Genomic DNA, 23,350 nt, shown 5'->3' on the forward strand with positions numbered 1-23,350 from the left:
GGTTCGCCCCAAAAAGAAGATCGCCTGCCGATCACGTGAGGCGCTTTTATTCTTTCTCGCCAACCCCTCTTATTTCGCACGCAGCGACGCGACCTTGCACGCGACAGCATCCAGCGCCGAGACTCACGCCCCCAGCTGCATTCGCCGACCCATCTCCTGGCCGTCGTGGACGCACTTCCTGAAGCTGCAGCGCGCCTTTCCCAGCTGCACGACGCGCTTGGCTGATTCTGTGCCTCCTCCCTATGTCCGACGACCCGCATGAACCTGACGCTCCAACCCGTTCGGATGCTACTCGACGCGTCTGTGCCTCAGCACTACCCGACAAACAGCAGCCCGGAGCACTCCAGGGCATGACGTCGATTGCCTGCTTGCTTCCTCTCCTTCTCTTTGGATATATAACTCTGCGTCTGTTCCTTCTTCTGTCTGATCCTGTTTACGATTTACCTCCCCAAGCCCCACACGGTCCCCCTCATCTGCAATTCCTCTTCGCACATGCTCGAAGGCTTCCCTACCTTCTGTGGGGATCCATGTTTGCTCCAGCTCACAGCCAAGTTCGCCACCAGCGTTTGCCTTCCCGGCGTCGAAGTTTGCTCCCACCGCATTTCCATAGGTATCGCAACAGGCGGGCATCCCAATTAGCCATCATCTCTACGTTGCTCAGACAGCTCCGCATTCGGGCTACTCCCGGATTCATCGATGGTCCGGAGTAGCATCCTGTCCGCGGACGGCATACGGCCAGTCAGTGGATCGCACATGGTTTCCAAGCATCCGAATCTACTGCCGCTGTCATGCGTTGCCACAGTGATGTCGTCGGACAGGCCGCTTGATATATAAAAGAGCCTGCAGCCCGTTGACGCCCGGACTTCAAGGCTGCTTTACCATGCGTGTAACGGAGTGCTCACCAACAACCAAGCATTTGTGCCATCTCTTACTCTCGCCAGTTTGCTACATATTTGCCTTCCACTCATTGCACGGTCCTCCTGTCAGTTGACATACCTGAGATTTCCAGCAAGTCCTACCTCAATTCGCAACTTCGAGCACTCGCTCTTGCTCCTACAGTATCCGACAGCACGTAACTCTGAAGGCTCTTCTTAGAGAATTCTATCACCAACTTTGCGAGGCCAACGTGGCGAGTTCTTAATTGTATGCCTCGCCGGAGAGCGCATCCTCCATATCCAGTCGTGCCCTTCCGTCACTCAACCTCCCCCACTCTCCCTACCATGTTGAACATATTCGGCCGTTCCGGTGCATTGCGGCGGAGGCAGAAGTGCTGGGAAGACCCGTATGCCAGCGGAAACGAGAATCAGCGGCGCAACCGCGCAAGAGTGTTCGCGGAGCGCGATCAGATACGGCGCATAGCACAACAGAGGAATTATGGATTTGGTCACCGATACAGACCCAGGGGTTTCGACTTCCCGCGAATGCCCTCCATGGCGTCAGGACACAATCATTTCACGGGCGGCTTCCCGCGACGTACGATGTCCCCGATGGATCCAAGGTATCGACGCCCCGCTTACCACCGTTCCCCTTGGGGTATGGGCATGGGTATGGGTATGGGTAAGGGTATGGGGATGGGGATGGGGATGCGACGCGGAGGCCACCACGGTATGGGTTGGGGGTCGAGCTTCAGACGTCCTTCGTATCGCCACCATCGCGGATACCCACCATCGCCTCATCGATACGGATATCACCCTACGACGTCCCACTTCGGTGACGACCTGTCCGACGACGATGATGAAGACTGGGGGACGGGGTACGGTGACTATGAAGCGGACGACAGCTACGGTACCTCATTTGCACGTCACAGGGGCTACACTACAGATTATGACGACGATGATGATGAGGGGTATTATGGGGATGGATTCGACGACGATGATGAAGATGACGACTGGGATGAATGGGGACAACACGGCATGTCGGATCCTTATTCCTCGGGATACGGAACTCATCATATGGGGCATACGTATTGACGCCCCTCTGGTGTGAGAAGTTACCCTCATTAGGTTTCTTTTTGCTTCCTCCTATCGATTTCTTCTTAGTAGATAGATACCCACTGTCGCTACTGGTCCTACAGTTGACGGAATTGCGACTTTGCTGCATTCGATAGGTTTTCGGGTATGTCATCCTTGCACAAGGGGATTCGGGAAGGCTATTTAGCTTACAATATCCGCGTTCAACTCTTAAGTTCTCCTCAAGTAATGTGCCGAATGGCGAAATAACAGCTTTACATTCCACCATCTCCGCGCTGTCCTACCATACTTCAAGATACCCCAGCAACCCTTCTCACCAAACCATCAGGAACACTCAGCCCAGGAGCCCTGTTTGCCACTTACCCGCCCACGTCCTGATAATTCCCACTGACCTCCTAATACCCTCCGTTCCAAACCCCATGCCCAACGATCCCCCCAATCCCGAATTCCCAGACGCACATGTTTGCTACCACCCTCGCGGAGCCCATCTACCCAATCACACCCCGTCCAACCAACCTGTCAATCTCGCTAGTCCTACGCCGTACGCGCTTCCGCTCCGCATCCGCCCTTCAACCATACCCAAACCGTTTGCTTGGGCATATGAGAAACGCGAACAACCGCTGCGATTGGAATCTAGAAGCCCAAACCCTGGTCATCCGCCCGGTTTCCCGGCGAACACCCGTTCGCGGGCTATCGATTGCGGTGCGGGTGCGCATGCTAACTACGATGTGAAAAGCGAATGAGGCCAATCGGCGTAGAGAGAGGACGCAGCGATAGTGGGTCGTGAAGAAGAGAGTGGCGGCGGATAAGTACCTTACGGGTATGAACTATGGGATCGGTGGGAATGACGGCTCGCTTGGATGGCACATGTGTGTGATGCGGACATTGGGTCATGCAATAGATTGGGCTGCCGCCGGGCGTAGGAGTATATGAAGGGCAGGGTGGTTGAGTTTGGGAAAGGATACTGATACCGATACTAGTGCGGTTCTTTCTCGCCCCTATCCATATGTCCAAGTAAAACCCTTACTGCAATCAGCGATCTCTAAAGCCGACGCCACAGACCAAACGCCCTGCTACGAAAATCCCACCTCGCAACTCCGGCCATTCCTTCTCATCAATCAGCCAAGCCCACCATCCCCCATCCCGTCAAGAGCAAATCTCAGGCTATAAAATGTGTCTTCTCCTCCACTACACCTACGCCTGCTCGCCCACACACAACGAAACGCTCTTCCACCCCTGCCACCTCTTGCGGCAAGAAGGCTCCTACTATACTCAGACCCGGCGCTACAGGCTCATCACGCTCTCCAGCAACAACCCCTTCCTCCGGACCTGCCCACGGCTCTGGGAGAAGCGGATCCATCCGCCAATGTGTGTAAAGTGTACGCTGAAAGCGGAAAGAGGAGGCGTGTTGGCGGACAGTGTGGAGGGGCGCTTGGGCGGAAGGTGAAAGGGAGAAATGATATGAGGGATGAGAGTCAAGCTTATGAACACCTGGGGATGCGTGTGCATGAGGAGGGGCGGTGCAAAGACCGTAGAGCGAGCCGGAGGAACGGGAAGGATGGAGGAGTTGAAAGTGCTTGTTGAGGCGGGAGAAGGCATGGTGAGAAAGCAAGGCTCCAGGTGTCCAACAGGAGCAAACCCCAGGCTGCTAAAAATGATCGCAAACACGCGGTTTAAGTTGAGATCCTAGACGCATGTGATCTTCGGGAGCTTCCTATAGCCGACCTTATGCGTTATACCAAGGGAAGACCTACCACAGGAGCAAAAGCGCAAACGCCGTAATCAGTACGCAATAAAGATATCATAGCTAGTCATACCCATTGCCATTCGCGCCAGAAGCCAGCACTTGGCTCTGCGACCCATTACCATTCGCCGTGTCCACCCTCATAACAGACGCCTCATCAGTCTTTCTTAACGCCGCGTCTTGCCGTCTCTGCAACCTGAGCAGACTCTCACAAAGCCTATTCAACAACCACTCACTCTCCGACTCGCCCGACATCAGCGGGCTATCTGGCCCAAGCCAATCCCACTCCACCAAGCACTCCTCCTCCTCTTCTTTAATCACACCCTCCCCGTGCTCGCCGGCGGTAGATCGTGTGAAGCGTATCAGCCGTGTAAACTCGACCCACTCCTCATATTCGTAGCTCTTTGGGTGCGGGAGGCGCAAATCAGCAGCTACACGCTTGATGGCCATGGCGAGGCGGCGGGAGAGGGCGGTGTAGGTGGGCGGTTGGCCGGCGACGTCTTGTTCTGCTTCTTGCGCGAGGGCAAGTATGTTCGGCGACGTAATGGCCTGGATATCGCCCTCCTCTTCAAGATCACCATTAGAATGGTCGGGCTCTGGCCCCTCCTCGTCTGGATTCATCGTGCCGAACCCCTTCTTCAACCGCTTCTTTGCCGCGCGCTTTTCCAACGTGGTTTGAAGCCAGTTCAGCAGCCAGGGGTGCTTATCTAAGTAAGCTCTCCAGATCCCCTCCTTGGGCAAGACGGTGAAGTCGGCAAGTTCGTCACTCCATTTTCTGAACTTTGCCACTACGGTGTCGCCCAAGTCGCTGATGAGGATTGTCATGGTCGGGACAGCGATTAGACTCCAGGCGAAGAAGAAACAACGGCCTGCGTTTGATTTGGGCGCCAAGTCACCATAGCCGATGGTGAGCAGGCTGATGTAGCAGAAATAGAGTGCTTGGAAGTAACTCATGTCCTGGGCGTCCTTTTCGGCTTGCCAGAACACGATGGCACCGACGCACCAGAGTATCCCAAAGGCAGCGACTGAGAACGTCAATGCATACCATCTCTTGAACTTGTTAGTTTGACGCTGGATCTTCCGCATCGCGTCGAAGCGGTCCTTCTCTTCCTTCAGTAGAAGCAATCGTGACTTTTTGTTCCTCTGCAGCGGGTTGGGGATCGGGATGCTGGACGTCTTCGCCGTGGCTCTCTTCACCGTGTTACCCATTGCCGTGCGATACTGTCTTGCATCCAAAGGAGCGCTAATCCTAGGTCTCTCTTTGTTGAGATCCCGTTTTCGGATGAGGTGATGCTCTTCGTGTTCGCGCTGACGCAGGTCGAACGAGCTCGTAACTGTGCGTTCAAACGTGCTCTTCCGCATTCGCTCAATGTGCCTTTGAACGATGTTCTCCTCCCCGATCTCACGCATGAATTTGTAGAGGGAACTGACGACCAAAGCAAGCGCTATAATGCCGCCAACCGAGTACGGGAAGACAATGCCACGACCGAGATCGGTAGTTGGGTAGAGATCGCCGAATCCGACGGTGAGGACAGTGACATCGCAAAAGTAGAGAGCGTCAGCAAAGGCCCAACCAGTTTGTCCTGCGTCGCTTTCTATCTTAGAGAACACTGCGGCTCCTCCAGCTAGCCAGATGAAGAAGACCATTGTCTGCAGGATCAACGTGCGCTGGGATTCCGTAAGAGCGAAGGTGTCCGGATAGTGTCCGAGGAAATATCCCAGCATGTTGACCATCAGGATCATTGAGCTTATCAGGTAGAACGCGGCGGACGTGACGGCGTACCAGAACCCTTGGGTGTAGGTCTGATAAGGGCGGTCTGGGGGAGCGTAGATCTGCATACAGGCTGTTATCGCGATGAGGAAGCCTGTGGCGAGGTACCAAAAGATGATGGTGGCCGGAAGGGCAATAAGATATCTTATACGTTGCGTGAAGTTGAAGAGGAGGAACAGATTCCCTAAGAACCCGCATACTAGGGAACCGACATTGATCCAATAACACCTGGTTCGTTTAGCTCGACACTTCGGGACGCCCGGATCACGACGGGCATACGTCAGTAGGATACATGCACATACCATTTTGGATCGCCGAATGGCACGCCGTCAAAATCAGCGACGAACTGGCTGTCGATGTACATATGCTGCCTCCAAGGGGTAACCAGGGCAGCAATGGAGCAGACATTGGCAAGCGGGCCAAGGGTGGCGGCAAGAAGGGGGATGGCGGTGGACGCGAACCACCAGTCGCTAGGTGAAGAGTCAGCGAAGTACTCGAAAGAGCTAGGAACAAGAGAGCAATGCCATGTGTATAGCAGTTGTATGCACACTACCCCTAAAATCTATCCTATGTGCGAAGCCGGTGTAACTGGAGACAACGTCTTTATTCTCTTGCAATGCGAAGGAAATTTTGGCATCCGAATCGTATGGGAACCTCTCTCGAAGCCGCGTCTAAGCCGGACGTGGAAATGAAGTAGATAAATAGCTGTAGCCGCCCACACGTACCTCTTCTGCCCCTCTTGGAACTTTTTCCAAAATTTCAGTTTGCTCTTCCCTCGCTTCTTCTCCCCCTCCTTTACTTTGGAGTCTACCCGTGCGGCACGGTCATTATCCCGCTGCGTGCTTTCGCTCCCGGAGCTTTGCGGTTTCTCTGGCTTTTCGGTAGATCTGTCTGGTTGAGTAGTCGAAGGTAGTGAGGCCATTCCGCCGATGTGCTTGGGTTATCGCGTTGGCGAAGCCATACCAGGCGGGTCCAGCATCCGAAAGCTTTCGCAAAGGTGAAACAAAGTTGTATCCTAGTCTTTCACGGATAGGAGTCTCGAAGCCTGGCGGGTTTCGAGGTCGTGAAGTCCTTAGATCGTGAAAGGTTGGCCAGGTCGGAGGTTACGAGTGCATGAGAGGTGCTGAGAAATCGGCGCTAGGGATGAACAAAGAATAGTAGGAATGCAGCGGCGAAACTACTGGTATGAGGTAGAATCAAAGGGAAATACACGGTCGATGAAGCGAGGCGAGAGCCTGGATGCCAGAGGATATGTGGAGTACATATTTGCGGTGATGTATGTGGCTCGGCACGGCAGGGACGATAGGCGTCATGTGCGCTACGATCTTGCATGGTGTGATGCGTCGGTGAATTCCAAGGTTGCTAGCGTCGATGCATGTACGAATGCCAAGCTTTTTCGTTGCCGACGCAGACTTTGAGGACTGATTGGGCGCAGATACACGACTTCGTGTTTAACGTTGAAGAACTGATAAAGGTGCGTCAAAAGCAAATGTGATGGAGTCATGCCTGCATCGAAGCTTTTACATTCTATCAATGTACAAAGCATTTGTCAAGCAGAGGTCTATTGCGTCTTGAGCTTCTCAGTCAGTTCTGGCACTTTCTCAAAGAGATCGCCAACCAGCCCGACGTCTGCGACTTGGAAAATGGGTGCTTCGGGGTCCTTGTTGATGGCCGCAATGACCTTGCTGTCCTTCATGCCGGCCAAATGCTGGATGGCTCCGGATATTCCAGCGCAGAGGTAGAGCTGCGGGGCGACATTCTTTCCGGTCTGGCCAACTTGCAGACTGTTGTCCGCAAAGCCGCTGTCGACCGCAGCTCGTGAAGCTCCGATAGCGGCGCCGAGAGCGTCAGCTAGGGGCGGCATGAGCCTGTCGAACTCCTCCTTCGACTTCAGGCCTCGTCCTCCTGATACCACTTTGTCTGCTGAGCCAAGATCGGGTCGGTCAGACTTGGCTAGGTCTTCCGACACCCATTCTGTTGGGCATTCAACCTTGGGGTCTACACCTTCTGCTATGCTCGCGGAGCCACCTTCGGTTTCGGGAGCAGGAAAAGCGGTCCCTCGTACGGTTATCACCTTCGTGCTGTCGGACGATTGAACGGTTAGAATGGCGTTGCCGGCGTATATCGGTCGAATGAATGCTGCGGAGAACTTAGTCCCGTGCAAAATATTCGTTCTGACTGGTTGACTTGCTGTCCTCGCTCTCAATGCCAGTGATATCTGAGATCTGCTGGGTATCCAAAAGAGCAGCAACCCGTGGCATCAGGTTCTTCCCGAAAGCAGAGTGCCCTGTGACGATGTGTGTGTAGCCCCCCTTCTTGATGTTTTCGACGACCAGCGGCGCGTAGTTCTCGGGAAGACCCTGCAAAGAAGCGTCAGTGCACGCAGAATAGCGAATGACGATGACTTCAGGACCTTATCATATGCATCATTGTCGACGTATATTATCTTCTCGACGCCTTTGACCTTCGCTACCTCGTCTGCCACCGACTTTACCCCACTTCCGGCGACGAAGGCGGTTACTGAGCCTCCGAGTTTTGTTCCAGCTGTAACCGCAGCTAGCGATGCGATATTGAGCTTCCCGTCTCTTTGGTCGAGCACTGCCAATGTCGACAGTAACCGGCGGAGGGCAGAGTACTGGGGGAGTGCGGTAGGTTGCGACAATCGGAGCTGTGTTCGAGCTTGCCGCAAGACCGATTTGCGCGCGGTTGAAAACATGTCGGGCGCGGATTTTAGGGCACCAAGGTCGAATTGGAGGGGTTCGGTGACCAGGGACGAAGTGGAAGTTCAGCGGTGGAACGCCGCGCTGGTCAAGCATCGGAGCCTTGGAAGTCGATGACCTCGGCTTGCTTCGCTGCACCCGGCCTTGCTCGTTTCGGCTGGGAAGCTGCACGCCACATGCTGCACGTGATTGTGCCAAGAGCCTCACGTGACACTGCCCGGGCGCCGCCAGCCCTGGGGAAAAGTTACGGGAGCAGCGCGAGGACGCGACGGACACCCCATCTCATCCCCTCCATCCCCACACTCATTATCCTCTTTCACCGCCGTCGCTGCCCAGCCCGCCCTTTACGTTCTGCAGCGCACTGCTCAGCACGCTGTTGCGGCCCGCGCGCTCCCCTGATTTTGCGCCGTAACGCCTGCCAGCCCTCGACCCATCGCAAGCGTCTGTGAATACCGTCGAAGCGATGGCCGACGACGCGACTGCCGCAAGCGCCTCCACGCAGGACCTCTCTGGCGGGGAAGGTGCCACCCAGACACAGCCCAATGCCCCCGGCGATCAAGGTATGTTACCCATGCACCGCGCGCCCTCGACGCCATCCGCTGCTGCATCGACACCATGGACCCCGAAAGCGGTCTCTACGCGTTCAATCTGGACCCGTCTCCCCAGCTCAGCGCATTATCGCTAAGCGATCTCATAGACGTCTCCATGCTCGAGGACCCCGCAATCAAGGAATCGTCGCGCGAACCCTCAGCGACAACGCCCGCCCCCGTCTCCGACAACCCGCTCGATGCCCCAGAGGGCCCGCGCCCCGAGGCCGAAGATGCAGATGGCCAGGAGGACGAAGAAATGGGCGGCCTTGATGAGACGAAGAAGGACAAGGACGGCGAGGTCGTTGATGCAGAAGCGCAGGCAAAGGCAGATCTCCAGTCCACTGCGCGTTCACATTTGGTCGCGCAGACATTTGCGACTATAATCCCAAGCTACGCAACGTGGTTTGATATGCGATACATTGACAATCGCGAGCGCAAGGCCCTCCCGGAGTTCTTCAACGGCCGCAATCGAAGCAAGACGCCTGCTGTTTACCGCGATTACCGCGATTTCATGGTCAACACGTACCGGCTCAACCCCGATGAATACCTCACTGTGACGGCCTGTCGGCGCAACTTGGCAGGCGACGTTTGCGCCATTATGCGCGTGCATGCGTTCCTAGAGCAGTGGGGATTGATCAACTATCAGGTATTCCTCGCCTTAGGAAGCCGAAAAATCAAGACTGACAGCGCGTACAGGTCGATCCACAGGAGCGTCCATCAAACATTGGCCCGCCATCTACTGCCCACTTCCGCCAGATGGTCGATACGCCACGGTCGCTCCAGCCCTTCCAGCCCGCTCCCCAAGTAAAAGTGACTGAAGGGAAACCCCATGCCGGGACTGAGCGAGCCGCCAGCCAACAACCCACCGCAAAGGCGGACACCAAATCCTTGGTCGGAAGAAACATCTACGAAGCAAACGGCAAGGAGGTTACTGCAGGGCCGAAAGACAAAGCCGCCAACGGGGAAGGCGCTTCTAACGGCGCTGCCGGCTCGGTGGATCTGAAGGACCTTGAAGAAAAGGAAAAGCACCCGCCCAGGCTTATCAAATGCCAGAATTGTGCGGTTGACTGCAGTCGCGTATATTGTGAGGAGATAGTGGGTCCCGACCAGACGGGGCCATTCAAGGCCTCGGGAGGGCTGAAACGCGTTTTTTGCCCACGATGCATACAGGAGGGCCTCTACGACCAGTCATTGAAGTCGGAAAATTTCCAGATCATCAGACAGCCCGACGCTTCAACAGGCCAGGATCTAGAAGACAATTGGACTGACGAGGAGGTGCTTGCCCTTCTCGAAGGGCTAGAGGCATTCGACGAGGACTGGAACTCGGTCGCTAATCACGTCAAAACGAAGACGCGAGAACAGTGTGTTATGAAGTTCCTTCAACTGGAGATTGAAGACAAGTACCTCGAGTCGGATCTACCAGAGTCAGACAAAGCCGAACCCTCAGTCAAATTCCTCCGTGAGCTAGAGTATCTTTCGGAGGGACGGCTACCTATCTACCACGGTGACAGCCCTATCCTCAGCGTGATCAGCTTCCTGGCCGGCCTAGCACCCCCATCTATTACCGAAGCCGCCGTCGCAGCTAAGAGGACCATCCCGCAGATGCTGGCTGAACAACAGTCCAGGATGAAGAAAATGGGAACGCTCCCGTCGTCCGAAAAGGAAAAGGGCAAAGAGAAAGAGAAGGACAAGACGCCGGCCGAGGCCGAAGTCAAGAATGAGGATGCTATGGAAGTTGACATAGCACAAGAGTCAAGCGTCGTCGCCGCCAAAGACACCTCAACTGCACAGTCAAATGACACCTCCAACCCGCTCGCAGTCCTTCCCTTTGCCCTCTCCGCCGCCCGCTCCTCCGCCCTCGCCTCCCACGAAGAACGTCACATCACGCGCCTCGTCTCGGGAGCCGTCAACCTACAACTCCAGAAGCTCCAGCTCAAAATGGCGCACTTCAACGACTTTGAGAAGCTGCTCTCCGCTGAGCGTCGCGACCTGCAGCGCCGCCGCCAGCAGCTCTTCATGGATCGTCTCAACTTCCAGCGAAGAGTGCGTGCACTTGAAGACGCTACGAAGAAGATTAGCGCGAATCTGGGCGGCCAGGGTCTGCCCGGCGCTATGAACCCTGAGGATGCTGTTGCTGCGCTCACGGAGGCGATTAGAACGTTTGGCGTCGGCAAGGGCGAGGAAGGTGCAGGCGTTAAGAGGGATAGCGTGGATGGGAGCGTACAGCCTATTGCCGAGGGTGGCGACGGTTTCGGCAAGGTAGAGGTATAAAGATGAGGTAAAGGCGTCAGAAGGCCTGGTGTTCACGTTTTCTACCCTTGATTTGACTAGGTTAGGGGGTAGGGTACTGGTGTTCGGGCGTGCGCGACTTGTCAATGTGGTCTGGTAGCTCTAGGACCGCAGATTTCCTTGGAATTGTTCTGTCTTTTGGTGGCATGCCTTAATGCCTGGCGGCAGATTGAGGTCGTGTATACTAGTTTGTAGCGAAAAGAAACGTCTTCAAATGGCGCCTTGCTCTCGGATTGCGGAAATGAGTATCTCGCAACTGAAAGCGCAGTTCACTCTAGACTGTCACGCTTGGCAACTGCACCCTTGATGTAATTTGATATCCTTTGATTCAAGAAAAGTGTGGAACAGGATGTATACACGGGATCAAGCCAAACCGCATACCCCATGTGTATGCTAACAAAGTCCACACCCAAGAGCTGAGAGACGTGTGCTTGCCATAGTCCTACTATCGGAGAGGGGGGCTAAAGAAATGGTAAGCAAACTAGAGTTAGGAAGAGCTGGAGAATCTATCCTGAAGTTGCCGTTGAACCGAGTCGAGAGACAGAGAGGATACCGGGACCATCTACTTCTTCGGCGGGTACTTCTTGAAGAAGTATCTACAACTCGCATTAGCAAACCTCGCTCTGCAACTCCGAGAAAGCGTAGCAATCAAACTTACTGCGACACATAATAATCCGCGACGCCGAACAAGCCCACCACGCCCGCCCACGCACCCACGACCTTCCAGCTCAGCTCATCCCTCGTCCACTTGCGATACGCACCCACACCCAGCACGGTGCCCAAGATGCCCACCGTCAGCGCATTCCCAATAAGCACGGGGTTATCCGCGTTCTGCTGGGCGTAGCCAGCGCCGCGACGCGCCTTCTCCTTCGCCTTGTCTTTCTTGGCCCTGGCCTCCGCGGCCGCCTGCTTGGCCTGCTCCTCCATCTCGATGCGCTCGGCCTGCGTGTCGGTTTTTATCGATTGCTGGTCGTAGTCCGACGGGACGGACGAGATGTGCGGCGAGTCGACGTCGATGAGGGAGTGCACGCTGTCATCGGTGCGCTCGACTTGGGGTTGGGCGGGGGCGCGACTTTGGGTATTATGTTAGTATGGGGAGGTTTGATGGGGTTGTGGTCGGGTGCTGGTGGGTAGTGCGCAGGCAGCATTTTTGCGCGTACGACGAAACAAAGCAGTGCAACGCAGACAGCGCGTTAAGAGCTCGGGGACAAACTTACGCCTGCAATACTGTTAGCTGCGTCTCAATCCATCCGCGATCACAAAAACACTCACCTCTTCGGCAGTCTGTTTCGGTCCCTTCGCAGCAACGTCCGCGTACGACATGATGATAGCTCTGCTGATATAGCTCTGCGCGAGGTGGTTCGAGTGTCGAGCTTCTCTGTCGAGCGCAGTGCAAAAGCGTGCAGCTACGAGGGAGATGGAGGAAGGCGCGCCGGTGCAGACAGAGTGCGTCGTGTGATGGGATGTGAGTGACAAGGTCTGCAGGGCGGAAGGAGAAACAGGATGCTCCTCACATGCTACTTCGCTTCGAGCGTGCCTAGCAACGAGCCTTAGCGCGACCTACGTCATTGAGAGCGCATGTGGCTGGTGCGTTAGTGGCCAAGCTATCGGTGCTCAGGAACGAAGATACTGGAAGAGCGAATTAAGGTTACAGGACATGCATGAGATACCTTTGTGGCTCTGCGGTTCGTGTGGAAGTCACTGAGCTTCAACATTGGGTTCAGATCATGACGAAGACTCTAAATGCTGATACCGTATACATCGGGCGCTACTGTATTGTCTACAAGTACTATACATTTTCCGCGCGAGCAGAGATTCGTCAGACCCAAAACGCGAACCAAACCTTCCAAGCTCTAAAGATGCTAGACAGGAAACTATTGTACAAATAGCATCAGACGTGAGAGGCCTCACTTGCCCTCACTGGCTTCCCTTTCATCGTGGGCGGCCTTCGGAATGATCCTGTCGCTCTCGCTCACGGGCTCATGCTCCTCCCTGACCTGCTCTGTTGCGGCTTTGGCGCGTTCTTTCGCCGAATCCGCACTCGGACGGTACGAATCGGGGACTAGGCTGCGGTCGCGCTTCCGCCCGTCATTTTCCTTCGCTGGTTCGGATTGTAGTTGAGGAGTTGGTTTCGCCTCCTCTGTAGCGGACTTCGACTTTTCTTCAGTGGGCTTCGATTCCTCTGTAACAGCTGCCGGCTCCGGTAGAGGCTGCCCGTCGTCTGCCGTCACGTCGTCGTCTTCGTCGGTTTCAAGTTCAGCGCCGTAGACTTCGGGATACTGTCGGAAGCAGTTCTGCATGTCCCTATCATCACCATTAGCGATCCAATCTCGATATTATCGGAGGCAAAATGTCCGTACTTGAACTTGTCGATGCAGTCCATGCCCTTCGGCTCCTCAGTCGAGTACACAAAGCAGCTAAACGCCGCCTTAAACTCCTCGCCGCAGGGCCCATGGGCCATCCCACCCAGGCATGGGCAATCCCAATTGATCTCGCCAGTCTCAGGGTTGAAAGCGCCTTGTTGGTCAGCCTCCTCTTCCAGCTGTTCTACGTCGCCTCCAGGAGCCGTAGTTGCAGCCGTCTCCTGCTTGCTCGCCGCCTCTATCTCCCGCGCTTTTGCAATCTCCGCTTTCCGCTGTTGTCGTTCCTTCGCGAGATCTTCAACCGTAGGCAATTGCTCCGTTCCATCTTCGGTTTCGGGTAGTGAGCGCACTGTGTCTGAACTCTCATTAGCTCCTATCGCCACATTCTGACTTTCTTGAACTCACGTCTTGGCTCTTCCGCAAACACCTCGGTCGTATTATAGTAGTATATTATCGCGCCCACTGCACCCAGCCGTGCTGCCAGACTCTTCCAACTCCTTGACTTCTGCGTCGGAGGAGCTGTGCTGAGAAATCGTCGGGTGGGCGCAGAGGCGCGTGGAACGGCGCGCACCGCGGTTGAGCGCGCAATTAATCGAGTCACCGGCCGGAACATGATGCAGAAAGGAAAAGGAACTGAAAGGAGAATAGAAGGAACGTCGTGGCAATCGTGAGACGGCTGCAGTCTTGATGTCAAAAGTTCACGTCGATGGACCTGCATAAGATTTCTAAGCGGAAGGCTTAACCGAGCAGGGATCACGGGTCACGTGGATCCGGCCCTTGCCGCCCGGGCGTGCCCCATTGCTCAACCTGCTTCCTTTCACGGGAACATTAAAGACACGAAGAGCTCCCTTTTCTCTAGGGATCAAGCCGTTAGTCCAAACATTATAATGAGCGACCGAATGAGTGGAACTCGGTATGGTAACTCTGGATTCCATTCTCTTCATGCTACTTCAAGCAACTCCCTCCACAAAGTGAACCCTCAAGGGTATATAAGTGCAAATCAAAACTCGCCAAATACGCCTCAATACAACCACCAACGCTCCTCTGATCAAACAGCCTTCTCAAGAAGGCAGAAGAGGAGGGGAAGAGAAGAAAAAAAGCTCAAGAAGCTTATCATACAAGAACAGTCAAACCAGGACGCCTAGGACGCACCATCAGCGCCTAATAGCGCCCTAAAACTTCAATAACACCGCAATTCCAGAGTCACCGTAGGAGGTGCCTTAGAAGCAGGAGGAAAAAGTCGGTATCCATGGCATCGTGGTTCGTAAGTAGTGACGACGCCGGAGCTGTTAGAGCTGGTGTAATTTGTCGCAAAGACAAGCCAGAGCATCGGCATAAATCGGTCTCGATCCGTGGCATATACAAAGAAGCAAAGAAGGTCCGGCTTCCGAAGCATGGCGTATGTACTATGTACGGAGGGTCGAAAGGAAGAAGGCGTTACCTCACATTGAAGTGTGGAGACAACGGTCCTCCTGTATTACTACAAGATGGTACGGTAAGCATAAATCCGGATAGAGCTCGTCAAACATCGAAGTGCATAGTGCGCGCGGATAGATCGGTCGGTGTTGCTTTACTCCTCGTCGAAGAAGACGTTCTTGTGGTGCTCGAACAGCCCCTGAACGGCTTTTTGCTGCGCAGAAACATCCTTCATCTCGCGCTGGACTTCCATGGGCCGCATTATCGTGGGCGCGAAGACCACCGCCAGGTTCAAGGGCGTCATCTATTGAACATAAGTCATATCGCTTTGAAAAAGATTCATGATTACCCACCAAATTCTCGTTTGCGTGCTGAATCACACGAGACAAATGGAAGACCAAAAACTGGAGGGTGTCGAAATGAGCACGGGGTATCTCCTTGAGAGCGGCGTGCATCGCTTTCGCCTTCTGTTCCGGGTGCTCAAGTTCTAACAATCAAATTAGTAATCGCTCGGCTGGTCAGAATTCGTCTACTTACGGCCTGCTTCCAAGAACTGGTCGTAAACGTCATATGTGATCAAGGGTACCGGTAGACGGCGGAAGTAATTCTTCAAAGCGGAAGTGACGGCGTGAATGTCCAGATCAGGGTCCGTTATGTCATATTCGTTGTTGGCCTCGAAGCCATTCTTCACCTGAGTGACCTGGGAATTACCACCGCTCTTGCGGTAGATACCCTCGACATCCATGCCTAACTAAGTGTTAGCCTGAGCACTATATCAAGGGAAGTAGATATGAACATACCTCTCGATTCCACCTCTTCAATGCAGCGACTAACAATTGCTGGGATCATCCGCTTCTCGAAGTCGCACCGAGCGCTGAGGTCCGATCCGAAAAGGACCGAACCGTGCTCACCGACGAGGTTACTGCTACTGTTGTTGTGCTGCAAAGGTTTGAAGCGGTCTTGTGGCCTATTGGATGTGCTCTTGCCGCCAAACCAGCCGCGTGGAGTCGGCTGCTCTTCCTTGCTCTTCAATGAGCTCGTCATAGAGGCAAAATCGGGTTGCGAATGGACAGAACCGTAGGGGGTCCCGATGACCTTGATGTTGTATTCGTCTTCGCGCTTGGGCTCAGACGGGCCGAATGCTCCCTTGAAGCCCTTGGTGACATTCTTCGTGATGGCCTGACCGCCCTTCTTCCAGTTGGAGAATTTTGTCGGCTTACCAGTCTTGCGGATGTTCACGACTTGTGGTTGAGCGAGAGTGGCTTCACTCTCAGCATCATGAAGATTCGAGTACGAGGGCTCATGCACCATCCCCTGGTTGTCGATGGATATGTCCGACTTGCCGCCTTTGTGGTGGGCGTGATAGATTCCAAGGCCGTTTGCTGGAGGCCGACCAACGTCGATGGACTGGCCGCCGTTGTGCTGTTTGTTGCTCTTAAGTGTTGACTGGATTGACTCAATGAGGTCTCGGTTCATGTCCGAGAGCTTTTTGTTTTGCGCGCTGAGCGACTCATACTCCTGGAACCCTTTGTCTTTCATTTGAATCAGGCTGGAGATTTCATCCGTGAGCGTGGTCCGTTTCGAGATCAGTTCCTCGATCTGCCCGCCAAGCTGATCCTTGAGCTTTTGTAACGAGTTTCCAAAATCCTTGAGGATGTCCGACTTCAGCTGGTTAACGTCCATTGTAGTGCCCTTGCTATCTTTTGCGCGTTTCAAATGTTCTGTCATGATCTCCAGCTCCCGAATGACCATTTCTCGTTGGGTATCCAAAACAGCCATCGTGTTTCGCTTCTCCCGCAACATTGTGTTTGCCTGCTTGATATCAGCAGCGCTGTGCACTGTTTCTTGCAAGCCGTTCTTCTCCGCTTCGAGCTCGGCAATTCTTTGCTGAGCCCTTCGTAGTTCATTTCTTAGGTTGACATTCTCCTCCTTAGATTCAGGAGAAGCAACCGTGGGACTGCTGATTTCTATTGAGCCGTTGGTCGGCCATTTCTTGTGGCCTCGCGTGTTCACCGATCCACGATCACTGAAACTCCGTCCATGCTTGGACACTGCATTGGACACCCTGCGGAAAACACCACTCTCTTTCTCCTGGCCTTCTTGGTTCGATAGAAGGCGAGCAAAGTCCTCGTCCATGGAGAAGTCACCCTGAGCGCTGTAACGGGGAAGGCCAACTGGAGAGAACACATTGTTGGAAGTTTCACTCTGGACGGTGCTGACGGATTCGGTGGTTTTGTGGTTATGTAATGGAGGAGGCTGAGGAGGGGCCCTAGGAGAGACGAACGTGTCAGTAGAAGGCGGTGGTGGTCGTCCAGCAGAACGCTGAGGAGGCACAGGAGGTTCCATTGGGGTTCTTGAAGACTGGGAATCAACAGGGCTAGTGATATTGTAACCGCCATTCTGCTGAGACCGAGGGGCCGAGCCAGAAGGCTTCCGCTCCGGTTGGGATAGGGTTGGTGTGGTAGGCGACGCAGCTGGCATGTCTTTCCTTGAGATCGATGCGGTTGGCTTGAGCGCGGAGTTCGCGAGAGAATCACCTCTTGCCGGCCGTTCCACCTGCTGTGTCGAAGTATATGATGAAGAGCCAGACGTCGCAGGCGAGTCCTCGCGGCCGGTTTGTGAATCCAAGGGGGTTGGAGACGCAGTAAGAGAATCTGCGGGAGGGCTCATGAGCCGCCCAGTCAGGTCGTTGGCAGGGGAGCTATGCGCAGGGGATCTGGCACTGGAGCCCCTCCTTGCTTCCGCCTTCTTGTTCTTGGGGACGTCTTGGAGCTTGAACCCTTCAGTAGACTGCGACGGGGCCGGCGACGCATGTTGGCTGCGGGAGCGGTCATTGCCAACCGACGGCGACTCGTTGGCAGACTCCTTTCGCTTGCGAAATGTATCCACTAGCTGGTCGGAGGGCTGCCTTCCCTTCTCTTGATATGCAATGTGCGGGCTGGTCGGCTGCCGTTCGGCAGAAGCCGACCGCGACCTATTCTCCTTCAGCATCTCTCTGTGGTTTCCCGCCGGTCGGTTGAAGTAGTCGCGGGTAGCCTTTGCGTCGACACCCCGACTCTGGCTCTTGCCGAGTGGAGACGGCCCCGGGGCTGTATTCGGGTCCAAAGCAAAGGGGAGCAGGATGCCGTCGTCTCCGCCCGTATCTGACGTCTCGGAGTGGGTCGTCTCCTTGTATGTGCTCGCGGGCAAGGTCAGGTTTTCTGTGGGAAGGAAGTCAGCAAGTTGGACGAAGAAAAAGAAGGCAGTGCGCAACGCACCTCTACGAGCATCACCGGCGGAAGCTGGCGATGCATCGCGCCTGAAGTTGGCAGGCGAGGAGTCGTTCCTTCTCGGGTGAGGCGGTCTAGGAGAAACGTCATTAGTACCAGGTTCCGAGAATACATCAGACGGTGTGTCTAGGTCTGGGGTGAATTGGGTCTGCGGCTGTGCTGCACTGGGGGGCAAGGCGGGCAATGACTTGTCCACCTTGGGTGGCACGCCCGCCGATGAAGGTGGTTTCTTGGTCTTCTTCCGCCGTCGCGCCATGAGAGACTCGTGACATGACATGCAGAAGATGCCCTGCGAAGTGCGAGCATATCGCAGGTTCTCAATCTTGCGCTTGCAGTTCCGGCAACGGAAACAGTTCGCGCAGAAAGCCTGGTCACCCGTCAGAATGGCCAGGTCCTCGATCTTGTTCCCACAATGGTTGCAGCTGTATGTGCAGTTGTTGCAAATCAGCGAGCCGTCGCCGAGGAGGAGCAGGTTGGCGTCGGAATCGAGGAGCGTGCCGCACGTGTTGCAGCGGAAGCAGTCGATGTGCCATCGGTTGCCAGCTGTGGCATGTCAGAAGCGCTCGAGAAGCAATGATGGTGGTCTCGTCCAGAATGCATACCTAGCTCGAACGCCTTGCCCTCCTCGAGAATCTCTCCGCAACCTTTGCACTTCACATAGTCAGCTAAGTTCTTCGTCGGCCGTCTTCTACATGTCGGGTCATTCACGCACCGGATAGACCACCTCCTCGTCGGGCGATTCAGGGTATGCGCCCGGACTCTCCATCTTGCCTCGGAACAGCCTGTGCTACTGTGCAGAAGGCGTGGGTTCAGGGCGGCGGGCGAGCGCAGTAGAGGCGAGGAGCGAAGAAGCGGATGCCCTCGTGTGCTGAAGCGATGATTGCGGAGGATGATGTCCAGGCCGGGAATAGTGAAAGTGAAGGCGGGACGAGGTGGAGGCTCGATAAGAAGAGCCGCGAGGGGGTGAAGGGCCCTCGTCGAGGTGCAGTCCAACCGACGGCCGGATAGAGGTCGTATAAGACGGTCGACTACGGGGCCTGCGGCATGAGACCGAGCGGAGGCGCCAGAGCGGTGCAGGAAGCAAGACGGCGGTGGCGGACTCGAGAGCCCTGGGGTGGGTGGAGGGTCGTGAGGTGCGATCGCTGGCGTGGAGGGTGGGCTTGGCGCAGGGTCTGGCGCTCTCAAAGCAGAAAGTACGAGGGCAGTCAGCACGGACACCAAGCCGCTGCACTCAAAACGAAAGCGGAGGCGAGCGGTCCCTGGCGAGGAGCGCGCGGGCGGCGGTGGTGGCGGCGATGTCAAGCGTGCGGGCTGGACGTGCAAGCAGTGGGAGACGGGCGCCTCGAATCGACGCAGCAGCACGCAGGAGTCCAGCGTGCAGGCCGGCGGATTCACCTCACGGCAGCAGTCGCAAACGTAACCCGCCCATCTTGAAACGCGGGCCCTGCGCAGCGCCAGTCCCCAAATGGCGCAAGCGCCCAGGCCATCTGGTCGAGATCACACAAAGCCTCCACACCGAACATGGACGATCGCCTGCGACGGTTGCGCGCCCGCCGCTCCCTGCCAATGTCGCCGGCCGTCCTCCGAAGCTTGCGGGCATCCAGCAGCGCCAGATGTGACAGTCTGCACGGACACGCTGCGTCCGCGCCAGCATGCGCTTGCCCAGCACATGCGCGAACGCTCAGCCGCGCCTGCCCAGATGCCCCGTCCCGAAATAGACGTCTCGGCGGGGGAAGACATGCTGCCTTGCTGCCATCTGATTTCATCTCCGCAACACCACCCTCTCCGACGTCGCTCCTGTCAGCCAGAGCTATTCACACCTTTGGCGCGCGACCGCCAACTGCACCGCCATTAGGAGAATAAGCACGTTTCAGAACACTGTGCGAGCGCCGGACATTCCTACACGTGTCCGCCTCCACCCTCAAGCCGCCGCACACTCAATCAGGGGAGATTAGAGGGCGCCGAGCAATATGCACGTCACAGGCCCCTCTGCTAACATTTCCATACAGAGCGCTCAAGAGCCTCCGCTCCCGCTGCGCTGATTGCACTCAATATGCACATAATTCCTGTGCATCCGGGCGCATCGGATGGTCATCTAGGAAAAATGCAGGACCATCAATCTGCCCAGCAACTCGGACCGCCGTGTCTCAGACACTGGCGACCATCCCGGCTCTCGTTTCAGCGTGCCGAGCGGCAGTACTGTACGTTTTCGTACCTGACTTACCGGCCCTTCGGATTACAGCCTCATGAACTAAAGCCGGCCTTGGAACTACATGAAAGCCTACCTTTTTCTTCGTTAGCGCAAGCCGTCTAACCAGGAAGAACCCCGCCTTCCCACCAGGTACCACGGATTCAGAAGCACAGTTCCGCCAAGTTCTTAAGCTTCTGGGGCCACAGGCGCGTACTTGAGACCTCCATCAACCGATGGCTATTATTTGCCATCGAGCTGAACATCTTATTCCACGACGATCCCGCGTGTAACAACACTGTCAGCAGCCGTCCTTGCCATGACTTTCTCGGTCTTGTGTGTAAACCTGTCACAACGTTTGGTCTCGGTGTCGTCGAATCATGGAACCGCCTCGACTTGTACCATCGGCACTTCGTCTCCGCAATCAGTAAACTTTATTAACTTTCGATATCCGATCACCAGGACAGAGAGCCGTCCGAGTCATGGCAAGACAAGCATGTTCTTCGTGTTCACCACTCTTGTCTGGAGCAACCTCTGCACCGTTTCCTTTCAGGGGCTGCGAAAACATCTTGCATGAAAGGTACCAGAATGTTCACCGCTAACTCAGATAGTACACAGTACACCGCGGCACGAACATTCCACCTACCCGCTTCGACTCCCGCCAGTCTCATGTTTCTCTGAAGCACCAATAGAATGCTCCGGCCCCGACTCCCGTTACACATCGCTTTCGAGTCCGCGGTCACCGTCGTACCGTGATAGTCGTTATCAACGGCGGGGTAACAGGGCTTTTGTGTCACCCTTCAACGTATATATTTGAGAAATCGCGGGCTACACGGGAAGATACGTGCGGGTGCCTGTCCGACTCGAGGGGAGTACACCACATGTTTCCGAGAAACGCAAACCACTCTCTGCCCACGGCCGGCTGCTTCATCAACCGGGGAAAGGGACATCCGCGGCCTTTGCAACACGTTTTTCTACCCGTCTATTCCTGGTACTGACGACATGGACCCACAAAGCTGCAGTATCCCAAAAAACCTCCAACATCTGCTCCTCGCCGCCTCGCTCTGTTCTTTCGTTTCGCAAATAGAGTTACCCCGCCATATTGGCATCGCCCTTCCCAAAAAGCAACTTCATTATCGCGATAACGACCAGATGAGGACATGGCTCGTGTGTCGAAACGGAGCGGGACGGATCGCGAAAGATCCGTGCTGTGGCGGATGGGCGCGGAGATCGCGAAGGGCGTCGAGTCAGTGCTGGACTTAACTGATGTGTTATCAACAGGCCCATCTCCGAGGAGCGCTATAAACAGATCGACGTGGTGGGAACCGTCGTCGGAAATGCTGTCTCGTGTAAACAACGGGCGACCTACTATCCGTGGAACTCGAATCATCTGCGACAGCTTTGGATGGTATCTGAGAAGACACCACATGGCCATGAGGTTTCCACCTAAAGACCAAAATAGAACCTTTTCGGACGCACATATTCACTGAATAGGTCAGGCTGACTCATAACAGCCCACAATCGTCATCCTCGTTACAGCTAGAGGAATGAGACTGTCGCAAGGCGACACTACTCATCGTGGTTTCAGGTTATAGGAACGTCTCCTACGATCTTACGTTAGGCATATAGCACAGGCTAAAGCCGCTGTATACGACTCTAAAAGTCCTCCAGTAGACAATCATGTCCGATTTAGCTTCAGGGCTCTTCGTGCATGCCACGTGGCCACAGGCTCATTCGTCGAGTATTACTTCGGACGATATCATGGACTCTTAGAAGTGGATCGAATGGGTATGCATTAAAGAGCTCTCTATGAGGCGAGTTGACCTACATCTACCCTTGACGCCTTCCAGGGATATCTCCATCTTCTTCAACTTGATTGCCATGTACAACAAACCGACCCCTCTCTTCCTCTTACTTCCGCTCCCCACCCTTCACATACCCCTCGGGCCACCAAACCATCGGAAAAACCGGGACGCCCACTGCCCCTTCCCCTCCCGCTCTCTCACCGCTCTCATCCACAACACCTACCCCTAGTCTAAACTCCCCTCCCTTACTCCCCTTGAGCCCCTCAACCCTCACATCCACAAACCCACACTTCGCATACACCACCCGACTCATTGGACTGCTCGCCTCCGTCCACAGCGCCTTGCCCTCGCTCTGCGCCCGCTCTTGCACCTCCCGAATCAAAGCCGGCGCCAGCCCCTTCCCGCGATGCGCCGCATCCGTCGCGATGTGCCACATGTAGTAGTACGTCTCCCCCTTGGCGAAGGTGGCCTTCTTCGCGCGAATCGTCTGCGACTCGAAGTGCTTCACGTACCGCGGGATGAGGTTAAACCCCGCGTACCAGAACGCCTTGAGCGCGCCGCCGCAAAGCATTTTCCACCAGCCGCCGATGCCGAGGTCCAGCACGTCCATACCTGGATGCAGGATCACCGCGCAGCTTTGCGGGCTAGAAATGCAATTGCTGCTGCTGTTGGGCTCCGTAGACGCGGCGTAGAATGTTGCTTTGCTGCTGCCGTGGCGGCGGACGGAGCAAGCGATGAGGTTCTGGCCGAAGAGGTGGTAGAGGGCGGCCGGGCGCAGGTACCAGGGTACACGGTGCAGGAAGAAGGTATAGGCGGGGTCGGTGAGGAAGGCTTGCGTGAGGAGGTCGAGGAAGGCGGGAGGGTTTTCGGTGGTGGAGGAGATTGTTATTTCGGGGCGGCTAGGTTTGGCGTCGTCGGACGACATGTTGGATATGCTATCGATCCTAGACGAAAGAGGGGCCTTAGAATACTGGAGATGGTAGATGCTAGGAAGTAGACGCGCGGCAGATAAAGAAACGCAGCTTCGTACGCTCTCTCGTATTCCTACTCTCCTCTGCCAGATGAATTGAAAATGATATGATATTGTGCAAGAAACTGCTTTCCTAGCTCCTACAACCCCTCCCTCATGTCATCTTTATATCCCCCCTTCCCCTCCCGAGGCCTTACCTACCACCTACCCTATAGGCCTCAGCACGCCTCTACCTTCCCGTACGACATATGCATC

The 23,350-nt window shown here is 55.3% G+C and overlaps 11 protein-coding genes across 11 annotated transcripts; 3 read left to right on the forward strand and 8 right to left on the reverse strand.

The window, feature by feature from the left end:
- Positions 1-89: 89 nt before the first annotated feature.
- BU26DRAFT_70421 (uncharacterized protein) lies at positions 90-928 on the forward strand. Its single transcript, XM_033836240.1, has one exon. The coding sequence runs from the start codon at positions 243-245 to the stop codon at positions 708-710; it is 468 nt and encodes a 155-aa protein (XP_033680523.1). The 5' UTR covers positions 90-242; the 3' UTR covers positions 711-928.
- Positions 929-2,464, forward strand: BU26DRAFT_70422 (uncharacterized protein). The gene has a single exon (XM_033836241.1). It carries the CDS (start codon positions 1,146-1,148, stop codon positions 1,968-1,970), a length of 825 nt encoding a protein of 274 aa, XP_033680524.1. The 5' UTR covers positions 929-1,145; the 3' UTR covers positions 1,971-2,464.
- Positions 2,465-2,963: 499 nt separating this feature from the next.
- Positions 2,964-3,585, reverse strand: BU26DRAFT_521948 (uncharacterized protein). The gene has a single exon (XM_033829667.1). It carries the CDS (start codon positions 3,567-3,569, stop codon positions 3,255-3,257), a length of 315 nt encoding a protein of 104 aa, XP_033680525.1. The 5' UTR covers positions 3,570-3,585; the 3' UTR covers positions 2,964-3,254.
- A 192-nt stretch (positions 3,586-3,777) lies between these two features.
- Positions 3,778-6,407, reverse strand: BU26DRAFT_508162 (voltage-gated potassium channel; the record flags this gene model as incomplete). Its single annotated transcript, XM_033827058.1, has 3 exons — positions 3,778-5,713; positions 5,788-5,988; positions 6,211-6,407. 3 exons carry the CDS (start codon positions 6,405-6,407, stop codon positions 3,778-3,780), a joined length of 2,334 nt encoding a protein of 777 aa, XP_033680526.1.
- Positions 6,408-7,046: 639 nt separating this feature from the next.
- On the reverse strand, positions 7,047-8,201 carry BU26DRAFT_433006 (electron transfer flavo protein-like protein subunit alpha; the record flags this gene model as incomplete). Its single annotated transcript, XM_033824009.1, has 3 exons — positions 7,047-7,624; positions 7,665-7,845; positions 7,899-8,201. The coding sequence occupies 3 exons, from the start codon at positions 8,199-8,201 to the stop codon at positions 7,047-7,049; spliced, it is 1,062 nt and encodes a 353-aa protein (XP_033680527.1).
- A 619-nt stretch (positions 8,202-8,820) lies between these two features.
- Positions 8,821-11,066, forward strand: BU26DRAFT_433352 (SWIRM-domain-containing protein; the record flags this gene model as incomplete). The annotated part of the gene is made up of 2 exons (XM_033824026.1): positions 8,821-9,441; positions 9,492-11,066. The coding sequence occupies 2 exons, from the start codon at positions 8,821-8,823 to the stop codon at positions 11,064-11,066; spliced, it is 2,196 nt and encodes a 731-aa protein (XP_033680528.1).
- Positions 11,067-11,498: 432 nt separating this feature from the next.
- Positions 11,499-12,509, reverse strand: BU26DRAFT_521953 (uncharacterized protein). The gene is made up of 4 exons (XM_033829668.1): positions 12,357-12,509; positions 12,302-12,303; positions 11,743-12,156; positions 11,499-11,680 (listed from the first exon to the last, which is right to left on the reverse strand). The coding sequence occupies exons 1-4, from the start codon at positions 12,405-12,407 to the stop codon at positions 11,647-11,649; spliced, it is 501 nt and encodes a 166-aa protein (XP_033680529.1). The 5' UTR covers positions 12,408-12,509; the 3' UTR covers positions 11,499-11,646.
- A 334-nt stretch (positions 12,510-12,843) lies between these two features.
- On the reverse strand, positions 12,844-14,147 carry BU26DRAFT_553397 (uncharacterized protein). The gene is made up of 3 exons (XM_033832204.1): positions 13,853-14,147; positions 13,445-13,802; positions 12,844-13,388 (listed from the first exon to the last, which is right to left on the reverse strand). Exons 1-3 carry the CDS (start codon positions 14,058-14,060, stop codon positions 12,992-12,994), a joined length of 963 nt encoding a protein of 320 aa, XP_033680530.1. The 5' UTR covers positions 14,061-14,147; the 3' UTR covers positions 12,844-12,991.
- A 783-nt stretch (positions 14,148-14,930) lies between these two features.
- On the reverse strand, positions 14,931-19,037 carry BU26DRAFT_70516 (RhoGAP-domain-containing protein). Its single transcript, XM_033836242.1, has 7 exons — positions 18,845-19,037; positions 18,735-18,783; positions 18,121-18,675; positions 15,664-18,063; positions 15,401-15,610; positions 15,217-15,350; positions 14,931-15,167 (listed from the first exon to the last, which is right to left on the reverse strand). Exons 1-7 carry the CDS (start codon positions 18,896-18,898, stop codon positions 15,018-15,020), a joined length of 3,552 nt encoding a protein of 1,183 aa, XP_033680531.1. The 5' UTR covers positions 18,899-19,037; the 3' UTR covers positions 14,931-15,017.
- Positions 19,038-21,099: 2,062 nt separating this feature from the next.
- BU26DRAFT_70552 (uncharacterized protein) lies at positions 21,100-21,993 on the reverse strand. The gene has a single exon (XM_033836244.1). The coding sequence runs from the start codon at positions 21,753-21,755 to the stop codon at positions 21,303-21,305; it is 453 nt and encodes a 150-aa protein (XP_033680532.1). The 5' UTR covers positions 21,756-21,993; the 3' UTR covers positions 21,100-21,302.
- On the reverse strand, positions 21,994-23,150 carry BU26DRAFT_70551 (uncharacterized protein). Its single transcript, XM_033836243.1, has one exon. It carries the CDS (start codon positions 23,048-23,050, stop codon positions 22,232-22,234), a length of 819 nt encoding a protein of 272 aa, XP_033680533.1. The 5' UTR covers positions 23,051-23,150; the 3' UTR covers positions 21,994-22,231.
- Positions 23,151-23,350: the final 200 nt, after the last annotated feature.

This window comes from Trematosphaeria pertusa (assembly GCF_010094035.1).
Source record: "Trematosphaeria pertusa strain CBS 122368 unplaced genomic scaffold BU26scaffold_12, whole genome shotgun sequence".
In the NCBI taxonomy this organism is placed as follows: domain Eukaryota; kingdom Fungi; phylum Ascomycota; class Dothideomycetes; order Pleosporales; family Trematosphaeriaceae; genus Trematosphaeria; species Trematosphaeria pertusa.

Excerpts from the sequence above, each read along its gene's own strand:
- BU26DRAFT_70421 (XM_033836240.1), top strand. The coding sequence starts at position 243 with ATGTCCGACGACCCGCATGAACCTGACGCTCCAACCCGTTCGGATGCT.
- BU26DRAFT_70422 (XM_033836241.1), top strand. The coding sequence starts at position 1,146 with ATGCCTCGCCGGAGAGCGCATCCTCCATATCCAGTCGTGCCCTTCCGT.
- BU26DRAFT_521948 (XM_033829667.1), bottom strand. The coding sequence starts at position 3,569 with ATGCCTTCTCCCGCCTCAACAAGCACTTTCAACTCCTCCATCCTTCCC.
- BU26DRAFT_521953 (XM_033829668.1), bottom strand. The coding sequence starts at position 12,407 with ATGTCGTACGCGGACGTTGCTGCGAAGGGACCGAAACAGACTGCCGAA. Across the intron at positions 11,681-11,742 it reads GCGGATTATTATGTGTCGCA|ATACTTCTTCAAGAAGTACC; the intron begins GTAAGTTTGATT and ends TGCGAGTTGTAG.
- BU26DRAFT_553397 (XM_033832204.1), bottom strand. The coding sequence starts at position 14,060 with ATGTTCCGGCCGGTGACTCGATTAATTGCGCGCTCAACCGCGGTGCGC. Across the intron at positions 13,803-13,852 it reads GTTTGCGGAAGAGCCAAGAC|ACACAGTGCGCTCACTACCC; the intron begins GTGAGTTCAAGA and ends ATGAGAGTTCAG. Across the intron at positions 13,389-13,444 it reads GACTGCATCGACAAGTTCAA|GGACATGCAGAACTGCTTCC; the intron begins GTACGGACATTT and ends TGGTGATGATAG.
- BU26DRAFT_70516 (XM_033836242.1), bottom strand. The coding sequence starts at position 18,898 with ATGGAGAGTCCGGGCGCATACCCTGAATCGCCCGACGAGGAGGTGGTC. Across the intron at positions 18,676-18,734 it reads GGGCAAGGCGTTCGAGCTAG|CTGGCAACCGATGGCACATC; the intron begins GTATGCATTCTG and ends GACATGCCACAG. Across the intron at positions 18,064-18,120 it reads CGCCGGTGATGCTCGTAGAG|AAAACCTGACCTTGCCCGCG; the intron begins GTGCGTTGCGCA and ends TCCTTCCCACAG.
- BU26DRAFT_70552 (XM_033836244.1), bottom strand. The coding sequence starts at position 21,755 with ATGGCCATGTGGTGTCTTCTCAGATACCATCCAAAGCTGTCGCAGATG.
- BU26DRAFT_70551 (XM_033836243.1), bottom strand. The coding sequence starts at position 23,050 with ATGTCGTCCGACGACGCCAAACCTAGCCGCCCCGAAATAACAATCTCC.